Genomic DNA, 24,707 nt, shown 5'->3' with positions numbered 1-24,707 from the left:
TACTTGCAAATTGTCACAGCAGTGTTGGGGAAGAACAAGAGCTTCAAGTGCTAATAGAAAACACTGAAGCTCAAATCGTTATAGGTACTGAAAGCTGGATAAATTCAGAAACAAGTTTATCCAAATTTTTTACAAAGGACGTAATGGTGTTCAGAAAGTATCGATTAAATACAGTTTATGGCGGAGTGTTTATTGTTGTTAGAAGTAGTTTATGATGCAGTGACACTGATAAAGATATTTCCTGTGAGTTAGTATGGGTAGAGGTTATATTTGGCAACCTAAATAAATTAATAATTGGTACCTTTTACTGTCCCCAAAACTCAGATGATACAGTTGCTGAACAGTCCAAAGAAAACTTGAGCTTCATTTCAAACCATACACCCACTCGCACAGTTATAACGGATGACAGCTTCAGTCTACCCTCATATGTTGGAAAATACATGTTCAAAGCCAATGGTAATCATAAAATATTGTCCAAATTTGTACTGAATGCTTTCTCCAAAAATCATTTTGAGTAATTAGTTCAGGAGACCACTCAAAGAGTAAATGGTTGGAAAAACATATGTGACCTTTTGGCAACAAATAATCCACAGCAAATAGGGAGCATCATGATGGATATCAGGATTAAAGACAACAAGGCTGTTGTACCAACATTCAAATCCACCTATAATAAATGCAAAAAGATGTCTACTAAAAAAGCAGCTAAAAATTTGGTTGACACCTTTCTAAGAGTGTCTCCACCTCCTTCCAAACTGACTATGTAAGTGTAGACCAAACTGGGCGTAAATTCGAAGAAATAGTATCAACAGGATATGAGAGGTACATATCAAATAAATTAATAAGAGATGGTATTGATACCCCTTGGTACAGAAAATAGGTGAGAACACTGTAGCCGAAGCAATGAAAAAAGCATCCCAAATTTAAAAGACTTAAAGTATTCAAGATCAGCAATGTTTTACTGGAGCTTGAAATTTAATGCAATGCAATACATTTTTAATAGTTTCCACCACAAAACACTGTCTCAAAATGGTTATGTTACTGATGACAGTGCCACTAATGTAGAGCTGCCCATCACTGTTTTCCAAAATTCCTTTACCAATGAAGACATAGTAAATACTCCAGAATTTGAATCAAGAACAGCTCCCAGCACGAATAATTTAGAAGCAGATATCCTCGGTGTAGTGAAGTGGCTTAAATTAGTTAATAAAGGTAAGTGCTCTGGTCCATACTGCACACCAGGCAGGGTCCTTTCAGAGTAAGCTGATACAGTAACTCCACACTTAGCATTCATATACAACCACTTGCTCAACAGAAGATCTGTACCTACAGACTGGAAAGTTGTACCAGTCACACCACTACTCAAGAAATGAAGTAATGATATAGGAGTAATCCACTGACTTACAGACCCATATCAATAACATCAATCTGCAATAGGATTTTAGAACATTTACTGAGTCTGAAGATCATGAATTGCAGCGAAGGAAACAATTGATTGACAAACAATCAGCACAGATTGAGAAACTATGTTATTGTGAAACATAACTAGCTCTATTCACGTGAAATAATAATGAGTGCTATCAACAAAGGATCTCAAACTGATTCCGTATGTATATATATTTCCAGAGGACTTTTGTCACCATTTCTCACTAGTGTCTTATACCCACATTGCATGCCTATGGAATACCACCTCAGTTATATGACTGGATTCGTGATTTGCTGTCAGAAAGCTCATAGTTTGTAGTAATCAGTGGACAGTGATTGAGTCAAACGAAAGTGATATCTGGTATTCCCCAAGAAAGTATTATAGGCCTCCTGCTGTTTCTAATCTATAGGAAAAATTTAGGGAGACAGATTGAGCAACCATCTTTGCACATGATGCTGTCAAATACCATCTCATTACAACATCAAATGATCAAAGCCAATTGCAAAATGATTTAGATAAGCTATCTATATGGTGCAAAAAGTGGCAACTAACTCTAAATAATGGAAAGGGTAAAGTCATCCACATGAGCACGAAAATGAACCTACAAAATTTCAGTTACACAACAAATCTCACAAATTTAAACACTGTGAATTCAGTTGAATACTTAGGGATTACAATTACAGACAACTTCTTGGAACAATCACATAGATAATGTTGTGGGGAAAGCTAACCGAAGACTGATGTATTGGTGCAACATTTATAAGACACAACCAGTCTACTAAAGAGACTGCCTACACTATGCATGTCTGTCCTCCTCTGGAATATTGCTGCACAGTGTGGGACCCACATCAGAAAGGATTTGCATTATCACAAAATAGAGGAGAGGCTGTCATGGATATGGGCATCTTTTGTTGTGGCAGGGTCTTTTCATGAAGATTAAATCACCAACTTTCTCCTTCAAATGTGAAAATATTTTGTTGCCAACCACTTAGATAATGAAAAATGATCACTGCAATAAAATAAAAGAAATCAAAGCATGCAGGGAGAGATTTAAGTGTTCATTTTACATGCATGCTGTTTGAGAGTGGGACACACAGAAATCAGTTATACAACTGGAGTGATTGCAGACCGAGTACCGCCACACGGCAGGTCTAGAGAGACTTCCTAGCACTCGCCCCAGTTGTACAGCCGTCTTTGCTGGCGATGGTTCACTGACTAAATACGCCTTGCCGAGACGATAGTTAGCATAGCCTTCAGCTACGTTATTTGCTACGACCTAGCAAGGCGCCATTATCAGTTACTATTGATATTGTGAACTATGTACCGTCAAAACCGACATTCGTCATTAATGGATTAAAGTTAAGTATTCCACCAGCTACGTCCGTTTTTCTGAAGTCTAATTTCCTTGTCCAGTTCCAGACCTCACACCAGCCTGCGTGAGCTAAAACGCGTGCCTTTCGGCCTCCTCTAGTAACACAGTGTTAGCTCTCCTGCCAACCACAACATCCAAAATAACTGATACCATCTTCATACAGTTAAGGCTAACTGGCCATTGACCTCCTCCTCCTGTGCTGGATGCACATGCATTGCCCGAACTCCTACGGGACTCGGTAAGATTGTCTGCCGCGAGTAATGAGGGCAATGGGCAGGGGCACACGTGCAAGGGATAACTCCCTGCACTCACACTATTCTCTGTGCCCTTGGTGGCCCAGATGGCTAGGCATCTGCCATGTAAGCAGGAGATCCTGGGTTCGAGTCCTGGTCGGGGCACACATTTTCAACTGTCCCCGATGACATCTGTTGACAGCTTAGGGTTTTGATTTAATTATCATTTCATGTGACACATGTTTCTCTTTCAGACACAACTTACGAAGTCGATTACACTCACATTTTAAATTAATATTGCACTAAGAGTTACTTTGATTCAAAAATTAGAGATTATTAGAGATTCAGTGTCGAAAAGCACAGATTCGCCTTTAAGCATCCTATTCTTATATCATGAACCATAGACCTTGCCGTTGGTGGGGAGGCTTGGGTGCCTCAGCGATACAGATAGCCATATCGTAGGTGCAACCACAACGGAGGGGTATCTGTTGAGAGGCCAGACAAACGTGTGGTTCCTGAAGAGGGGCAGCAGCCTTTTCAGTAGTTGCAGGGGCAACAGTCTGGATGATTAACTGATTTGGCCTTGTAACATTAACCAAAACGGCCTTGCTGTGCTGGTATTGCGAACGGTTGAAAGCAAGGGGAAACTATAGCCATAATTTTTCCCGAGGGCATGCAGGTTTACTGTATGGATAAATGATGGAGTCCTCTTGGGTAAAATATTCCCCCATTCGGATCTCCAGGCGGGGACTACTCAGGAGGACGTCGTTATCAGGAGAAAGAAAACTGGCATTCTACGGATAGGAGCGGGGTATGTCAGATCCCTTAATTGGGCAGGTAGATTAGAAATAGTGGGAATTAGCGAAGTTCGGTGGCAGGAGGAACAAGACTTTTGGTCAGGTGAATACCGGGTTATAAATACAAAATCAAATAAGGGTAATGCAGGAGTAGGTTTAATAATGAATAAAAAAAATAGGAGTTTGGGTAAGCTACTACAATCAACATAGTGAGCGCATTATTGTGGCCAAGATAGACACGAAGCCCATGCCTACAACAGTAGCCAACTAACTCTGCAGATGACGAGGAAATTGAAGAAATGTATGATGAGATAAAAGAAATTACTCAGATAGTGAAAGGAGACGAAAATTTAATAGTCATGGGTGACTGGAATTCGGTAGTAGTAAAAGGAAGACAAGGAAACATATTAGGTGAATATGGATTGGGGGAAAAAATGAAAGAGGAAGCCACCTGGTAGAATTTTCACAGAGCACAACTTAATCATACCTAACACTTGGTTCCAGAATCATAAAAGGAGGTTGCATACATGGAAGAATCATTGAGATACTGACTGGTTTCAGATAGATTATATAATGGTAAGACACAGATTTAGGAATCAGGTTGTAAATTGTAAGATATTTCCAGGAGCAGATGTGGACTTTGACCACAATCTATTGGTTATGAGCTGTAGATAAAAACTGAAGAAACTGCAAAAAGGTGGGAATTTAAGGAGATGGGACCTGGATAAACTGACTAAACCAGAGGTTGTACAGAGTTTCAGGAAGTGCATAAGGGAACAACTGACAAGAATGGGGGAAAGAATTACAGTAGAAGAAGAATGAGTAGCTCTGAGGGATGAAGTAGTGAGGGCAGCAGAGGATCAAGTAGATAAAAAGACAAGGGCTAGTAGAAATCCTTGGGAGACAGATGAAATACTGAATTTAACTGATGAAAGGAGAAAATACAAAAATGCAGAAAATGAAGCAGGTGAAAAGGAATACAAATGTCTCAAAAATGAGATTGACAGGAAGTGCAAAATGGCTAAGCAGGGATGGCTAGAGTATAAATGTAAGGATGTAGAGGCTTATCTCAGTAGGGGTAAGATAGATGCTGCCTACAGGAAAATTAAAGAGACCTTTGGAGAAGAGAGAACCACTTGTATGAATATCAAGAGCTCAGATGGAAACGCAGTTCTAAGCAAAGAAGGGAGACCAGAAAGGTGGAAGGAGTATATAGAGGGACTATACAAGGGCAATGTACTTGAGGGCAATGTTATAGAAAGGGAAGAGGATGTAGATGAAGAATTTGATAGAGCACTGAAAGACTTAAGTCGAAAAAAGCCCCCAGGAGTAGACAACATTCCATTGGAACTACTGACAGCCTTGGGAGAGCCAGTCCTGACAAAACTCTACCATCTGGTGAGCAAGATGTATGAGACAGGTGAAATACAGCTACATTTATACTACGCAAGGCACCCAACGGTGTGTGGCGAAGGGCACTTTACATGCCACTGTCATTCATCACATCACGCCGGAGCACCAACCAACCCGGTCCCAACTCTGTTGTCATTCTTGTCCAGTGATCCCACATTTATTGGGTTTTCGTAGTGATCCAATACTTTTTCATGATAATACAATGCTGGGGTACTTGTGCACCACACTTTTAGGAGAGACGGCTGCAAAGTTTTTGAAAGTCCTCTGATTAACGACATACTGCACAGCTATCGTTGCGCTTCTATTGCACAAAAATTTTCTACTGTTGCACCACAAGAACTGCGTACTTCCTGTCACGGTCGCCAAATTTAATATTTTTTTGTGGGATCAAAAAATTGAAAACCTTTCTCACACCGGCCTGATTTAGCTTCACTGATCAGGATAGTAAAAACATGTGTATGTTAAGGGAATTTTCATTCACAAAGAAGGCTTATCACATTCACACAGTTCTATCCTGATTAAATTGGGCTTAACTTAAATTCCATAAAGCAGTTAAGCAATTTTGAAGTCTCGGTGCGACAAAAATTGTCAGTCGATCTCCTGAAAACATTTGCAATAACTATTAACTTTCAGTGATCACATCGGGAAGACAGGAGATCTGCTGGTAAGACCATGTTAGCCTATTTATTTGAAGTAACTGGATATCTTGAGCATACAAAATGGCAGGATCGTCAAGAGTAAATCAGACATTCCCCACTGATCCCGTGCAATACAGCGTAGTAAGCAGACACTGTCAATAATAATCAGTTAAATAATACGCAAACACACTTACTTTAGTTTAGTTCATGTATTAAATTCCTTCTCATACAGAATCTCATCAAGATGGTGACTAGCTCAACAATACATACACATACATCCTCCTTCTTTCACAGCTAATCGGCAAGCACTCCTCCATTCTTTTCATAAGAGAAAACATAGATAGCACAGAAGCTATTCCATGGAGTAAATGGACACTCCAAGGAATAATAGGGCTTGAAACTACTTTGCATTGACAATCATCATATATTAAAGTTTAGGAATCAGTAAGATAAGAAGAGATATTTCGAGATATGTACTGAGTTATATAATTTATAAAATTTCTGAAAATATCGTGGAGAGACTGCTGCAAGAGACATTACACTCTGTCAAACTCTTCACGCAGTATCATATCACCCATTTCATCCTTATCTTCATCCTCTTCCATTTCCATAATACTGCCCTCAAGTACATTGCCCTTGTATAGACCCTCTACATATTCCTTTCGGCTTTCCCTTCTTTGCTTAGAATTGGGTTTCCATCTGAGCTCTTGATATTCATACACGTGGTTTTCTTTTCTCCAAAGGTCTCTTTAATTTTCCTGTAGGCAGTACCTATCTTACCCTAGTGAGATAAGCCTCTACATCCCTACATTTAGCCTCTAGCCATTCCTGCTTAGCCATTTTGCACTTCCTGTCGATCTCATTTTTGAGACGTTTGTATTCCTTTTCGCCTGCTTCATTTTCTGCATTTTTGTATTTTCTCCTTTCATCAATGAAATTCAGTATCTCTTCTGTTACCCAAGGATTTCTACTAGCCCTCGTCTTTTTACCTACTTGATCCTCTGCTGCCTTCACTACTTCATCCCTCAGAGCTACTCATTCTTCTTCTACTGTATTTCTTTCCCCCATTCCTGTCAATTGTTCCCTTGTGCTCTCCCTGAAACTCTGTACAACCTCTGGTTTAGTCAGCTTATCCAAGTCCGATCTCCTTAAATTCCACCCTTTTTGCAGTTTCTTCAGTTTTAATCTACAGTTCATAACCAATAGATTGTGGTTAGAGTCCACATCTGCCCCTGGAAATATCTTACAGTTTAAAACCTGGTTCCTGAATTTCTGTCTTACCATTATATAATTTATCTGAAACCTTCTAGTATCTCCAGAGTTCTTCCATGATTCTTGAACCAAGTGTTAGCTATGATTAATTTATGCTCTGTCCAAAATTCTACCAGACGGCTTCCTCTTTCATTTCTTACCCTCAATTCGTATTCACCTACTATGTTTCCTTCTCTGCCTTTTTCCTACTCTCAAATTCCAGTCACCCATGACTATTAAATTTTCGTCTCCCTTCACTATCTGAATAATTTCTTTTGTCTCATCATACATTTCATCAATTTCTTCATCATCTGCAGAGCTAGTTGGCATATAAACTTGTACTACTGTAGTAGGTGTGGGCTTCATGTCTATCTTGGTAGTAGCTTACCCACACTCCTATTTTTTTATTCATTATTAAACCTAATCCTGCATTACCTCTATTTGATTTTGTATTTACAACCCTGTATTCACCTGACCATAAGTCTTGTTCATCCTGCCACCAAACTTCACTAATTCCCACTATATCTAACTTTAATCTATCCATTTCCCTTTTTAAATTTTTTAATCTATCTGCCCAATTAAGGGATCTGACATTCCACACTCCGATCTGTAGAACACCAGTTTTCTTTCTCCTGATAACGATGTCCTCTTGAGTAGTCCCTGCCCGGAGATCCGAATGGGGGACTATTTTACCTCCGGAATATTTTATCCAAGAGGATGCCATCATCATTTAATTATACAGTAAAGCTGCACGCCCTCGGGAAAAATTACGGCTGTAGTTGCTTTCAGATGTTTGCAGAACCCCAACAGCAAGGCCGTTTTGGTAAGTGTTACAAGGCCAGATCAGTCAATCATCCAGACTGTTGCCCCTGCAACTACTGAAAAGGCTGCTACTCCTCTTCAGGAACAACATGTTTGTCTGGCCTCTCAACAGATACCCCTCTGTTGTGGTTGCACCTACGGTACGGCTATCTGTATTGTTGAGGCACGCAAGCCTCCCCACCAACAGCAAGGTCCATGGTTCATCGGGGGTTCATTCATATGTGCTGTTAATTTGTGATTCTATAATTTATTTTTCATATGATTCTTAGTAAGATTTCTTTTGCCAATTATTTCATCATATTTAACAATGTCATAAAAAAATTTTGTCACGCACTTCCATTGCAACTAAAGAAAAAGAAACATAAAATTGAATTTGGACACAGGACATAAAAATTCAAAACGGTTCTCTTATCCACTGAACTACCCAGTTCACTATGTTTAACACTGTGCAAGCAGCCTGATAAAGTGGTGTCAAAACCTTTTACAGTCATTTTCTCAGAAGCTATTGGGTTTCAGCACTTAAGCCAAAATAGTGTCTTTATTTTCTCAATTCTTCCAATAGGCAAATTTCTGATTGTCTTGGACGGACATACGGTGTGTTTCCCCCGTCAGCCTTCAGGTGTTTAGAGTTGAATAGGTATTCGTTTTCCAATTTTTCCGAGGACACACTACATTTGAAGAATTATGGCAACATGAGAACATCTGCGTCGTTACTAAAAAGTATACAATCCAGCAGACTCCTGATAGCTTCAATGGAGTGCATGTCAGGGTTAAAGAAGCTCCTGCTACATCTTTATCAACTTTTTATAATTCCAGTCCACAGCCTTGTTAGCTGTTTTTAATGCATATGGATTATTTTTATCAGTTGACATTGTGGAGCATGACTGCAATTGTGATGGGAGGGTATTAAAGAAAAGATCTTTAGAACAATGTAATATCATTTTATTAAAAGAAAGTTGTTTCAGTAAAGTACTGTTTGGCGGCACATTCACACCTCTGGAACTTAAAGCTTCGCTGGAAGAAGACCGCTCTTCCTCTCACAAAACCCATAATGACATGTCTTGCCATAGACAGTTAACTAATGAGAATCTTAATATATTTAACAGTGGATTATCCCAGGAAAATGTCTGTAAAATGTTCTTTTGGTATGTCAATGTTGAAGATCTGGGTGCTGAATGGTTCAATAACTTGTGACATGTATAAAATCGTTGGGATGATTCAAGTTATTTTTTGTTTCAGAACTTTATAAGCATTCATGATGGTGTACATTCTAAGTAAACTGTGCAGCACCCAACCTATTGAGAACACACAACCAAAACCACAAAACCAACACTGACCTACAAACAATCCTGTAGAACTGAGTAATCCACTTAGTAGTTTCTTACATAGCCCAAGTGGAGCATTGTCTTTCCAGAGCAAAGTTTGTATGTAACCACATATAGCAAGGATCTGATATTAGAAGTCAGCACATCAGAAAAGAGATTTCCAGAAACGTTTCACAGACAATCACCTTATGCAATTCTATTTAGTACTATATCTTCATTCTCTTCCACAAACAAATTAAATGACCTCCTATAACTGCACCTGCCCGAGATATTTCACTAACGATCCTTTCCCATGGTTTACTTTGAACATACCTGTCCTATAATCACCACTGCTGTGATAATAAATATATGAATTTTTTTCCCACTAAACTGAAGAAAATAAATTTGGAATTTGGCATCATTTCCTATTTTCCTAGGTACAAAAGCAGAAACATTTGTAAATTGTAAGCAGGACAGACACGGACATGGCAAAAAGTCAGGCACCCTGCATTCATCTGGTAGTGGCACGAGTCTGGCACACACTCATCTATTAAACTGTGTGTGTTCTATATTACACCATTTGCCATGACACTCCTGTGGGCCTGTTACAACATTAATAATGAACTTGCTTCTAGAAGTTGTATCAATCAAGCCACTTTCATTTGTAAGAGCACATGACTCAGCATTCATAAACTAACTCTCTCATAACAACTAAAATAGTGCTTACCTTTGAATGCTGAACTCTGATTTGTACCAACACTTTTTGATATGTGTCCTTCCGTAGGTGGTGTGATAGTACATTCATATGGCCTCTTCTGCATTTTCATAAAGTTCTCAGCCAATTTCCTACAAAAGATAACACCCACATTATTTTCAAATAATCATGAATTATTTAAGGTACAGAACATAAAAAAGGAAACTGCGTTAAGTGAGGAGCTTTATGGCACATACGATGAAGCGATCTACACACACGTCTTTAAAGAGGTATACGTATGATATCTTACAAGAAAAGACACAAACACACACACACACACACACACACACACACACACACACACACACACACATGAATGCAAATGGGATGGGGGGGGGGGGGGAGGGAGGGAGGAAGAGAAGGGGGAGGGGTATTGGAAAGCATGCTAAAGAACAAACATACTGCATTTTCTCCTGCTCCTGTCATTCGGCTATATGGCTCCGTTTCTTATGGTGGAATCTATACTATCATTTTCAGTGAGCCAAAACTGTCAACAATCTGATACATCATTATCCTTGCTTTTCACCGACCTCTGAACAAACTGAAGCAACCAGCTAGGCAAAACTCAGAGCTGTTTTGTAACTTGGAATTTTGCACATTCAAACCCAGGCCCATTTATTTTGCAAGTCATTCTCAGCGATTTCCTTTCTTCCAGGGGCGCTAGTCCAGCAAGAAATGCAGGATGTTCTGTGGAGTTTGAAACTGGAACTGTGAATGTAGGTAATAAGTTGTGCCTAGATAGAGCACTGCTCATAAAATTTAATAGTATGGCTTCAAACCCCTGCCAATACACTATTTCAATTTACCAGGAAGCTTCATTAACAATAAATATTTTGCCGCAGTATGAAATATTCATTCAGGAAATAATATCTAGGCTGTCAGTACATCATTCTCCTCAACATTCTCTCTCCCATGAGTGTTAGTCTAGCAGAATACACATGAAAGCTTCTGTGAGTTTTTGGAAAGCAGAAGACACTTAAGTCAGGACTGGATTGCTCAGTTAGTGAGAACATTGTCGTAAAAAAATCCCAAGGGAACAGGTTTCAACTACAGTCAAGCAGGGCGCAAGAGATATTCTGAGTAAAACCTTTTTCGTCTTTTAAATATTAACAATATGTTCAATCACTCATGTCATTTGGCCTGTAGTTTAGTGTCATGCTCTACAGACTTTTTTAAGACCATCATGTTCAACACCACCAGGTCTCAATTGAGGCACTAGTGTTATTCACAGTTTATTACTGTTTTAATTTCTCTGTAATCACTGATTACAGTTCCTGTCTCAACTTGACACTATCAGAAACAACTTTCACAGAGTCTTTGGGAGGGGGGATTATCTGTTTGTAGATACAAAACAGTGGGATGGTCCATGATGTATAGAGCACTTGAGGACCTCGAGTACCACTTAGCCATTAAAATGTAATCAATATTTAATCACTTTCATTACCAATGTAACACACCAATTCCTCCTTTCCAAATTGATCGTATATCTTTTCATGTGTTATTCCAGTAGGTCATGTAATGCTCTTGAATGAGTATGTTTGAACTCCATCTTCTGTTGGTTGTTTGTTATCATCTATATCATTTTCTTTTATTTTAAGAACTTTAAGATTGTAAGACACCTAGTTAATGCAGCAGAACAGTTAAATCCACACTACAAGAAGTCTACTAGTATAAAATATAGGCCATAATGAAAGAAAAATTCCTGACAATGTACATTTGGAGCATAGGCTTGTATGTAAGTGAACCATGGCCATGGAAAAATTGGAAAACCAGAACACTGAAGTGTCTGAGATGTGCTGGTATAGAAGGATTTTGAAAATTAAATCGACTGAAAAAGAGGAGTTTACCCACAGAATTGAATAGGAAAGAAATATGTGGGAACACTGACAAGCAGAAGGAGCAGAATGATAAGATGTATTAAGACAGCACATAATAACTTCAATAGCACTAGAGGGAAGGGTGGAGCATAAAAACTGTAGGACAATACAGAGACTGGAATTCACAAACACACCACTCTATCTGTTCTGATAGTTGTGGGTGACTGAAAATGGCACGAAGTTTCTTCATTTGTTCTATCTGCACATGTCCACTCCTGAAAGCCTAACAGTACCATGGAATCTTGCTTGACGAGTACCTTCCATAATGAGAAATGTTTCACGCAACAAGTGGTGACAATTTAGTGTGACGTAACCAGCCATTTGCAGATGGCAGGGTAAACATTCAACACACGAACCTCTTTCATTGTCAGCTGCAAATATGGACACTGTCTTTAGCACATACTGCAGTCTGGGTGTTGCACTCTTACTACTACCACCTTGGTGCAGCTAGTGATCACATGTTTTTCTAAATTTGTGTTCACAGTGGTTTTGGTGTGCAAATTTTAATAGCGTTCATTGACATGTACCCAAAGATAAAGCAGCAATATGACAGCCCGTAAGAGAAAGAAAATGACCTTAGAAATTAAACGTGAAATCATTGAAAAACGCAAAAGCGGTGTGAGCACTGCTGATTTAGCGCACACACACACACGCACAATTGGTCTACATCAACTACTTGCATTATCCTCAAGAACAAGGACAGAATTAAGGAGACAGGTGCTTCAAAGGGATTGACAAGAGTATATCAACAACATTTTTGTATTCTGTATGACGTTGAAATGTTGCTCCTTATATGGATAAATGAAAAGCAATTGCAAGGTGAGGCTATTCATCAGAACATCGTTTGTGAGAAGACGAGAATGATTTTTGTCAAGCTGGTTAAGAAGACACCAGGACCATCAGGGATCGAAGAAGTGGTTAAGGGAAGTCATGGGTGGGTCGAGACGTTAAAGAGAAGAACCGGTGTCCACAGCGTTGTGAGGCATGGCAAAGCAGCCAGCTCTGGCACAAAAGCAGCAGGGAACTTCATCAGCAATGTCAAGACGTCCATAAATTCGGAGGGTTATCTGCAACGACAGGATTTTAAATGTGACAAGGTGGGTCTATTGTGGAAAAAGATGCTTACCTTTATAAAATCAGAGGCAAATGCACTGCCAATGAAAGACCATCTTAACTGCTATTTTGCGCCAATGCAAGCAGTATTTGAAAATTAAACTGCTGCTTGTTTACCATACAGAAACTCTATGACTCTTCAAGAGGTGTAAAGTCCAGAAGAGCAGGTTAAATGTTATGCGTAGTCCAACATCAAGGCTTGGGTGACATGTGGTCCTTTTTGCAACTGGAACAATGAAGTGTTTTGTCCTTTGGTGAAAAACTATTTGCTCGAGATGAATCTGCCACCCCATGTCTTGCTTGTTACGACAAAACTCCTGCGCATTCTCCAAGCCTACAAGATCACCTCCTTGAAGAATTTCAGTTCATCAAGATCCAATTTCTGCCTTCCAACACCACTCCATTACTCCAGCCTACGGACCAGCAGGTTATTTCTAACTGCAAGAAGCTCTACACTAAAGCACTCTTTGAGCATTGCTTTGAGTTGACTCAAGCTACCCATCTCACCCTCAGAGAGTTTTGGAAATATCACTTTGACATCGTTGGCTGCGTCAAGACAATCAAAAGAACTCCCTTCTGCTTGGAAAAAGCTTTGTCTGGAGTGCAATGTCAGATTTGACTCTGAGGCATTTGAGTCAGTACCTGTGGAGCCTATAGTAAACAAGATTGTGTCTTTGGCCAAGAGCATGGGACTAGAAGTGGATAACAATGATATCTATGAGCTTGTTGAACATCACAGCCAAGAAATGACCACAGAAGAGCTTATGGAGTTGCAGTATGTTTCACAGCAATAAGCTGTGGAGAGGAGATCAGAGGAAGAGGAGGAGGAGGAGGAGGAGGAGGAGGAGGAGGAGGAGGCAGTAACAGCACACCAGCGATCTTCTTGTGCAATAAGAGAAATGTTGAAAGTATGGGAATCAGTTGCATCGGATACTGAAAATCATCATTCTAATAAAGCAGTGGTTACACAAACTACACATTTATTTGACAATAATGATGTGTTGCATTTTCGGCAAGTGTAGAAACACCAGCAGAAACAAATGACTATAGATAGCTTCCTGGTAAAACAGAATTAGTTATGTATCATGAATAATAAAGTACATAATACAGCTTATATATTTTTTTTTAATAAATGGGATGAATAAGATAAAACTTAGTACTTTTTCTGGATGGGACATATTATCATATTTTACATTAACTTATATGGGACAAACTGTTTCGCTTCGTATTTGACACTATGAGTAAGACTATGGAACGAATTATGCTTGCTATGAAAGGCTTCACTGTAATTATCATCATCGAGTCCAATAGCATATACACTCCTGGAAATGGAAAAAAGAACACATTGACACCAGTGTGTCAAACCCACCATACTTGCTCCGGACACTGCGAAAGGGCTGTACAAGCAATGATCACACGCACGGCACAGCGGACACACTAGGAACCGCGGTGTTGGCCGTCGAATGGCGCTAGCTGCGCAGCATTTGTGCACCGCCCCCGTCAGCGTCAGCCTGTTTGCCATGGCATACGGAGCTCCATCGCAGTCTTTAACACTGGTAGCATGCCGCGACAGCGTGGACGTGAACCGTATGTGCAGTTGACGGACTTTGAGCGAGGGCGTATAGTGGGCATGCAGGAGGCCGGGTGGACGTACTGCCGAATTGCTCAACACGTGGGGCGTGAGGTCTCCACAGTACATCGATGTTGTCGCCAGTGGTCGCCGGAAGGTGCATGTGCCCGTCGACCTGGGACCAGACCGCAGCGACGCACGGATGCACGCCAAGACCGTAGGATCCTACGCAGTGCCGTAGGGGACCGCACCGCCACTTCCCAGCAAATTAGGGACACTGTTGCTCCTGGGGTATCGGCGAGGACCATTCGCAACCGTCTCCATGAAGCTGGGCTACGGTCCCGCACACCGTTAGGCTGTCTTCCGCTCACGCCCCAACATCGTGCAGCCCGCCTCCAGTGGTGCCGCAACAGGCGTGAATGGAGGGACGAATGGAGACGTGTCGTCTTCAACGATGAGAGTCGCTTCTGCCTTGGTGCCAATGATGGTCGTATGCGTGTTTGGCGCCGTGCAGGTGAGCGCCACAATCAGGACTGCATACGACCGAGGCACACAGGGCCAACACCCGGCATCATGGTGTGGGGAGCGATCTCCTACACTGGCCGTACACCTCTGGTGATCGTCGAGGGGACACTGAATAGTGCACGGTACATCCAAACCGTCATCGAACCCATCGTTCTACCATTCCTAGACCGGCAAGGGAACTTGCTGTTCCAACACGACAATGCATGTCCGCATGTATCCTGTGCCACCCAACGTGCTCTAGAAGGTCAACTACCCTGGCCAGCAAGATCTCCGGATCTGTCCCCCATTGAGCATGTTTGGGACTGGATGAAGCGTCGTCTCACGCGGTCTGCACGTCCAGCACGAACGCTGGTCCAACTGAGGTGCCAGGTGGAAATAGCATGGCAAGCAGTTCCACAGGACTACATCCAGCATCTCTACTATCATCTCAATGGGAGAATAGCAGCCTGCATTGCTGCGAAAGGTGGATATACACTGTACTAGTGCCGACATTGTACATGCTCTGTTGCCTGTGTCTATGTGCCTGTGGTTCTGTCAGTGTGATCATGTGATGTATCTGACCCCAGGAATGTGTCAATAAAGTTTCCCCTTCCTGGGACAATGAATTCACGGTGTTCTTATTTCAATTTCCAGGAGTGTACATTGAGTAGGTGATGGATGTTCCATACATGAATAGATAAAATGAGTCAAAGATATCAGCACCAATTATCATATGTTACATATGATATGGTGACTAAAGAGTATGAACATAATATCATCAAATCTGAAAAATAGCAGTGTATAAGAAGAATGCGATCTCACTACTATTTGACATTGTTGCTTAATTTGTTTCAGTTTCTGCTACTAGAATATAGATGATATCCTTCAGTCGTAAAAACCATACATACAAACATAAAAGTTACAGACAGGAATGTGTGCAAGGTTGTCTTGGTTGGATTCAGGAATCATTTATTGCAATCTGCAGTGCAATTTTCATTCACTTTCATAAGGTGTGTCTCACTGGACAATGACTTCTGACTCAAGTAGCCTCCTTTTTCTCATAGAATTCTCCAATTGTGAAATTCTTTCCTCCTCTCTTAACAAAATGGATCCTCTTGTGACATAACGGAAATAACAAAATTCTGTTGCCTTTTTCCCTGTAATTATCAGTTTCACCCAACTTGGAGTTTAGATTTTCAATTTTTATTGTATAATTTCCTTGTTTGGTTACACATACAAAAAATTGCTTGGTGAGTGGCTGGAAGAATGAATCTAGACACACACAAATGTGAGAGAAGAAAAATGTGCCATTATTATTCAGTAGAACTGTTTTACACAGCTACTGTTACTGAGGTAATTTACTAAAACAGTACACCTGAAATGCCACAATCAAGAAAAGTCATAAAAATCTGCTATAAAACCATTGCAAACCATCTCCATATGAGTAAATAAGATCTAGTTATATCTCCTATAAAATATTGTGTGGTCAGAATGCGAACTTTGGTACTCATCTGATGTGAAACAAATTAATACATAATAACATCACCAATAATAACAGCAGTAGTATATGGAAAAAACAGAACATACCTTGCAGTTGGATTAAGATTACTTCCTCTCCGCACTGCACGACACAAATCATTTATACCCAGGGGAGAAGCTACAATAACTCGTGGCTCAAAAATACGACCATCTGGAACAAATAAAGAATGTGTTGTTGGTGTAAAACAGCAACAATCCACATGACAAGTTCTCTTATGTTAAGAACTAACTGGTGTCATTGTAAACTAGCCCTCACCCACCCAGATAGATGTGTATGTTCGCATGCTGCTTCCAGGATTTGGGGAGGTGAGCCTGAACCCAGATCGAATCCACCTCACGAATTAACAATGACGATTGACATGCTAGCCAGCCTGGTTGTGACTTTTAGGTAGTTTCTCACATTCAGCTATGTAATTACCAGGCTAGTATGCACATCCCACTCAGATATATGTTACATAAACATTTAAAATACATTCTCACACTTGAACAAGAAATTATTCCACTCACAGACACCTAGCATACACAAATTCCATCCTAGAAAGAGTGATAGCATCCGGAAGAGCATATGGCCACTAATTGTCACTGACATTGCCAAAACCATATAACAAATGCTAATCTCACAGAATATGGGAAAATGCAAGGAAGAAGAAGATTGCAAAGTAACTTATGATTACTGAAATGGAAATATGCAGCTGTAAACTCAACTACACTCTTCTTGATACCAGAGGCACCGTTTAACCACAAAGTCAATAATCATCATCAAGAAGTGACTCTACAATTAACTGTATATGTACAACATAAATTCCTTGCAATACGATGACAAATGCATGAAGACAGGGGCATAGTAAAATATACTTGCTTCTATGATCATGCAGTTTGATACAGCATTCTCCTGTATGACTAAATATGATTACCATGTGTACAGACAGACAATGAGTATTATCGTTTATAAGTTACAAAACAATTATGACAGCAAGTTTCCTTTTCATCCAGTTGTACTGCCACAATAAATCAAAATCATCTAAGTCCAACATACAATGGAATAAACTGAATGGGAAGAAGTTACTGTTTAAGCTACTCTCAAGCTTGCTTATATCAGTAAGAAAAATATTACAGCCCTGTATAATATTGATATTTCGCTAGTAAAAATCTCAATTCACCATATCAGTCCACAGATTCACATAAACTGCCACGATGGACACAAAAAGTCATTCCCTTTAAGGTCTTCATAGATATGTTAAAGGTACTCAATAACACCACTGGTCGATAAACAATTAAACAATTATAAAACTATTCTCTTGAAGAATTTTTGATTGATAGAGCATAAACTGTGGACCTGGCTGTCGGTGGGGAGGCTTGCATGCCTCAGCAATATGTATAGGCATACTGTACATGCAACCACAATGGATGGGTGTCTGTTGAGAGGCCAGACAAATGAGTGGTTGCTGAAGGGGGCATCAGCCTTTTCAGAACTTGCAGAGGCAATAGTATGGATGATTGACTGATCTGGCCTTGTAACATCAATCAAAATGGCCTTGCTTTGCTAGTACTGATAACAGTTGAAAGCAAGGATAAACTACAGTTGTAATTTTTCCTGAGGACATGCAGCTTTACTGTATGGGTAAATGATGATGACATCCTCTTGGGTAAAATATTCTCTAGGTAAAATAGTCCCCCATTATGATACCCAGTTGTTATCAGGAGGAATAAAAAATTCTATGGATCAGAGTGTGGAATGTCAGATCCCTTAATTGGGCAGGTAGGTTAGAAAATTTAAAAACAGAAATGTATGGGTTAAAGTTAGACATAGTAGGAATTGGTGAAGTTCGTTAGCAAGAGGAACAAGTGTTCTGCGCAGGTGAAAACAGGGTTATAAATACAAAATCAAATATGGGTAATGTAGGGATAGGTTTAATAATGCGTAAAAAAAATAGGAATGCAGATGAGCTGCTATGAACAGCAGAGTAAATGCATTACTATAGCCAATATAGACTTAAAGCCCACACCTACCACAGTAGTACAAGATTATATGCCAACTATCTCCGCAGACGATGAAGAGAGTGAAGAAATGCACGATGCAATCTGAGAAATTATTCAGATAGTTAAGGGAAATGAAAATTTAATAATCGTGGGGGACTGGAATTCAGCAGTAAGAAACAGAAGAGAGGGGAAAGTAGTGTGTGAATATGGACTGGGGGTAAGGAATGAAGAGGAAACTGCCTAGTAGAATTTTGCACAGAGCACAACTTAATCATTGCTAACACTTGGTTTAAGAATCATGAAAGAAGGTTGTATACATGGAAGAGGCCTTGAGATGCTGGAAGATTTCAGATAGATTACATAATGGTAAGACAGATTTAGAAACCAGCTTTTAAACTGTAAGACATTTTCAGGGGCAGGTGTGGACTGTGACCACAGATTACTGTTTATGAACTGTAGATTAAAACTGAAGAAACCGCAAAAAGGTAGGAATTTAAGAACATGGGATCCGGATAAACTGAAAGAACTAGAGGTTCTGAAGGGTTTCAGAGGTAGTATTAGGGAATGACTGACAAGAACAAGGGAAAGAAATACAATAAAAGAAGAATGGGTAGCTTTGAGAGATGAAATAGTGAAGGCGGCAAAGGATCAAGTAGGTAAAAAGATGAGGGCTAGTAGAAATCCTTGGGTAACAGAAGAGGTACTGAATTTCATTGATGAAATGAGAAAATATAAAAATGCAGTAAATGAGGCACGCGAAAAGGAATACAAATGTCTCAAAAATGACATCGACACGAGGTGCAAAATTTGCTAAACAGGAATGGCTAGAGGACAATATAAGGATGCAGAAGCATATATCACTAGGAGTAAGATAGGTATTGCTCACAGGAAAATTAAGGAGAACTTTTGAGAAAAGAGAAACACCTGTGTGAATATCAAGAGCTCAGATGGAAAACCAGTCCTAAGCAAAGAAGGGAAAGCAACTAGATGGAAGGAGTATATAGAGGGTCTATACAAGACTGATGTACTCGAGTGCAATATTGTGGAAATGGAAGAGGACACAGATGAAGATGATATGGGAGATATGATACTGCATGAAGAAGTTGACAGAGCACTGGAAGACCCAAATCAAAACAACGCCCCAATAGTAGGCAACATTCCATTAGAACTACTGATAGCCTTGGGAGAGCCAGCCCTGACAAAACTCTACCATCTGGTTAGCAAGATGTATGAGACAGGCAAAATACTCTCAGACTTCAAGAAGAATATGATAATTCCAGTCCCAAAGAAAGCAGGTGTTGACAGGTGTGAAAATTACCAAACTATCAGTTTAATAAGTCACAGTTGCAAAATACTAACACAAATTCTTTACAGACGAATGGAAAAACTGGTAGAAGCTGACATCGGGGAAGATCAGTTTGGATTCTGTAGAAATGTTACAACACACGAGGCAATAATGACCCTACGACTTGTCTTAAAAGATAGGTTAAGGGAAGCAAACCTATGTTCCTAGCATTTGTAGACTTAGAGAAAGCTTTTGATAATGTTAGCTGGAATAGTCTCTTTTTAACTTCTGAAGAAGACAGGGGTAAAATACAGGGGGCAAAAGTCTATTTACCATTTGTACAGAAACCAAATGGCAGTTATAAGAGTCAAGGGGCATGAAAGGGAAGCAGTGATTGAGAAAGGAGTGAGACAGGATTGTAGGCTATCCCCAATGTTATTCAATCTTATATTGAACAAGCAGTAAAACAAAGAAAAGAAAAATTTGGACTAGGAATTAGAATCCAAGGGGAAGAAATAAAAAATCTGAGGTCTGCCAACAACATTGTAATTCTGTCGAACCTGGAAGAGCAGCTGGACAGATGAACATCCACAAAAGCAAAACAAGGATAATGGAATGTAGTCGAATTAAGTGATGCTGAGGGAATCAGGTTAGGAAGTGAGACTTAAAGTAGTAGATGACTTTTGTTACGTGGGAAGCAAAATAACTGATGATGGTCGAAGAAATGAGGATGTAAAATGTAGACTGGCAATGCAAGGAAAGCGTTTCTGAAGAAGAGAAATTTGTTAACACTGAGAATAGGAAGTCCTTTCTGAAAGTATCTGCATGGAGTGTAGCTACACATGGAAGTGAAATATGGACAATAAATAGTTTAGACAAGAAGAGAATAGAAGCTTTCGAAACATAGTGATACAGAAGAATGCTGAAGATCAGATGGGTAGATCATGTAACTAATGAGGAAGTACTGGATAGAACTGCAGAGAAGAGAAATTTGTGGCACAACTTGACTAGAAGAAGGGGTCAGTTGGTACTACACTTTCTGAGGCATCAAAGGATCACCAATTTAGCATTGGAGGGAAGTGCGGAGAGTAAAAATTGTAAAGGAAGACCAAGAGATAAATACACTAAGCAGATTCAAAAGAATGTTAGGTTGCAGTAGTTACTCAGAGATGAAGAGGCTTGCACAGGATAGAGTAGCATGGAGAGCTACACAAAATCCAGTTTCTGGAGTGAAGACCACAAGAACAGAGCACGATACATTAAACTGGATGGCAAATGAAAATAACACTGGTTTCACTGCAAGGACGCATTACATCTACATCTACATGCTTACTCTGCTATTCACTTATAAAGTGCATGGCAGAGGGTTCAATGAACCACCTTCAGGCTGTCTCTCTACCATTCCACTCTCGAACGACACGCTGGAAAAACGAGCACTTAAAAGTTTTCTGTGCGAGCTCTGATTTCTCTTATTATCGTGATGATCTTTTCTCGCTATGGAGGTGAATGCCAACAGAATGTTTTCGAAATTGGAGGAGAAAACTGGTGATTGACATTTCATGAGAAGATCCTGTCACAACGAAAAACGTCTTTGTTTCAATGATTGCCACTCCAATTCACGTATCATGTCTGTGGCACTATCTCCCCTATTTCACGATAATACAAACAAGCTGCCCTTCTTTGTACTTTTTCGATGTCATTTGTCAGTCCCACCTGATGCGGATCCTACACCACACATTAATACTTCAGAATAGGGCGGACAAACGTAGTTTAAGCAGTCTCTTTGGTAGACCTGTTGCACCTTCTAAGTGTTCTCCAATGAACCGCAGTCTTTGGTTTGCTATACCCACAATATTATCTATGTGATCATTTCAATTTAGGTTATTTGTAATTGTAATTCCTAAGTATTTAGTTGAATTTACAGCCCTCAGATTTATGTGATTTATCACATAATCTAAATTTAGTCAAATTTAGTACTCATGTGAATAACTTCACACTTTTCGTTATTCAGGGTGAACTGCCACTTTTCGCGCCATACAGATACGTTACCTAAATCATTTTACAAGTTGTTTTGATCATCTGATGACTTTAAAAGATGGTAGATGACAGCATCATCTGCAAACAATCTAAGACGTCTACTCAGATTGTCTCTTATGTCATTAATACAGATCAGGAACAATAGACGCCTATAACACTTCCTTGGGGAACGCCGGATATTACTTCTGTTTTACTCGATGACTTTCCGTCTATTATTACGAACTGTGACCTTTCTGACAGGAAATCACGAATCCAGTTGCACAACTGAGGCGATACTCCATAGGCACGCAGTTTGGTTAGACGACGCTTGTGAGGAACAGAGTCGAAAGCCTTCTGGAAATCTAAAAATATGGAATCAATTTGACATCCCCTGTCGATAGCACTCACTACTTCATGAGTATAAAGAGCTAGTTGTGTTTCACAAAAACGGTATTTTCTGAATCCGTGCTGACTATATGTCAATAAATCTTTTTCTTCGAGGTGCTTCATAATGTTCAAATACAGTATATGTTCTAAAACCCTACTGCAAATCGACGTTAGTGATATAGGCGTGTAATTCAGCGGATTACTCCTACTTCCCTTTTTGGGTATTGGTGTGAATTGAGCAATTTTCCAGTTTTTAGGTACAGATCTTTCTGTGAGCGAGTGGTTGTATATAATTGCTAAATATGGAGCTACTTTATCAGCATACCCTAGGAGGAACCTGACTGGTATACAATCTGGACTGGAGGCCTTGCCTTTATCAAGCGATTTAAGCTGCTTTGCTACTTCTATGTTTCTCATCTTCGCAGTTGTTCTTGATTGGAATTCAGGAATATTTACTCTCGTCTTCTTTGGGGAAGGAGTTTTGGAAAACCATGTTTAATAACTCTGCTTTAGTGGCACTGTCATTAGTGACTTCACCGTTGTTATCGTGCAGGGAAGGAATCGATTGCATCTTGCCACTGGTGTGCTTTATGTATGACCAGAATCTCTCTGGGTTTTCTGCTAGATTCCGAGACAGAATTTCTTTGTGGAAATCATTAAAAGCATTTCGCATTGAGGTACACGCTATATTTCGAATTTCTGCAAAACTTTGCCAATCTTGGGGATTTTCATTCTTTTGAATTTGGCATGCTTTTTTCGTTGCTTCTGCGACAACAATCTGACCCATTTTGTGTACCATGGGGGATCAGTACCATCACTTATTAATTTATGTGATATATATCTCTCAATTGCTGTAGATACTATCTCTTTGAAAACATTCCACAACTTTTCTACACTTACATGATCAGATTGCAAGGAGTGAAGACTGTCTCTTAAAAAGGCATTAAGAACGTTTTTATCAGCTTTTTTAAATAGATATACTTTGCGTTTCTTTTTGATGGTTGTAGGTATTACGGTATTCAGCCTAGCAGCAACTGGCTTGTGGTCGCTAATCCCTGTATTCGTCACAACACTCACATTTGTCCAGGATTATTTTTTGCTAAAAGGTCAAGTATTCTTTCGCAACCATTTACACTTCGAGTGGGCTCATGAACTACTTGTTCAAAATGATTTTCTGAGAAAGCATTCAGTAAAATTTCGGATGATGTTTTATGCATGCCGTCGGCTTTATACGTATAACTTTTCCGGCATATCGAGGTAGACTGAACTCACCACCGACTATAATTGTATGGGTGGGATACGTGTTTGAAATGAGACTCAAGTTTTCTTTGAACTGTTCAGCAACTATATCTTCTGAGTTGGAGGAGGGGGGGGGGGGGGGGGGGTGGGTCAGTAGAACGATCCAATTAATTGTTTAGTCCGATTGTCAGGTATAACCTCTACCCATACTATTACACATGAACTATCTACTTCAATTTTGCTACTACCTCTGACAGCAATAAATACTCCACCACCAACTGTATTTAATTTAGCCTTTCTAAACACTGTTAGATCGTTTGAAAAAATTTCGGTTGAATCTATTTGCAGCTTTAGCCAGCTCTCTGTACCTACAACTATTTGAGCTTCAGTGCTTTCTATTAGGGCTTGGAGCTCTAGTTCTTTCCCAACACAGCTATGACAATTTACAACTACAATACCAATTGTTTCTACAATTACCTTACAACCTGCCCACTTTTAGATGGACACCCCTTATGCGGTTCCCTCAGACCCTTTAACCTAAAAAACCGCCCAGTCCCTTCCACACAGCCCCCACTACCCATGTAGCCACCTCCTGTGTGTAATGGACTCCTGACCTATTAAGTGGAACCCGGAAACCCACCACCCAATGGCGCAAGTCAAGGAATCTGCAGCCAACACGGTCACAGAACCACCTGAGTCTCTGATTCAGACCCTCCACTCGGCTCTGCACCACAGGACCACAGTTGGTTCTATCGACAATGCTGCAGATAGTGAGCTCCGCCTTAATCTCAGAAGCAAGACTGGCAGTCTTTACCATTTCCGCAAGCTGCCCAAAAGCATACAAAATCTGCTCCGATCCAAAGCGGCACACGTCATTGGTACCGACATGAGCCACCACCTGCAGTTGGCTGCACCCTGTACTCCTCATGGTACCCGGAAGCACCCTTTCCACATCCGGAATGACTCCCCCCGGAATGCACACCGGCGTCCTTCCCCTCCTTGGCAGCCATGTTCCTAAGGGGCCCCATTACATGCCTAACGTTGGAGCTCCCAACTACCAGCAAACCCACCCTCTGTGAATGCCCAGACCATACGGGCCGAGTGGCTTACTCTGGAACAGGGTGGACGACTGCATCCAGCTCGGGACATCATGAGTCACAGATAACGCCTGAAACCTGTTCATCAAATGA

General features: G+C 40.2%; 1 protein-coding gene across 1 annotated transcript in view; it reads right to left on the bottom strand.

Annotated features, from left to right (window-relative positions):
- LOC126335343 (E3 ubiquitin-protein ligase RNF169-like) overlaps positions 1 to 24,707 on the bottom strand; it is a 108,555-nt gene that overhangs the window by 18,159 nt on the left and 65,689 nt on the right. Inside the window, exons 8-9 of the mRNA XM_049998527.1 lie at positions 16,659 to 16,761; positions 9,981 to 10,099 (exon numbers count right to left, since the gene is read on the bottom strand). Of these exons, the coding sequence (XP_049854484.1) occupies positions 9,981 to 10,099; positions 16,659 to 16,761 (222 nt within the window). The remainder of the gene's footprint in view (positions 1 to 9,980; positions 10,100 to 16,658; positions 16,762 to 24,707) is intronic.

This window comes from Schistocerca gregaria, chromosome 2 (genome assembly GCF_023897955.1).
Source record: "Schistocerca gregaria isolate iqSchGreg1 chromosome 2, iqSchGreg1.2, whole genome shotgun sequence".
NCBI classification, from domain to species: Eukaryota; Metazoa; Arthropoda; class Insecta; order Orthoptera; family Acrididae; genus Schistocerca; species Schistocerca gregaria.
This window is presented reverse-complemented; position numbering and strand designations above follow the sequence as displayed.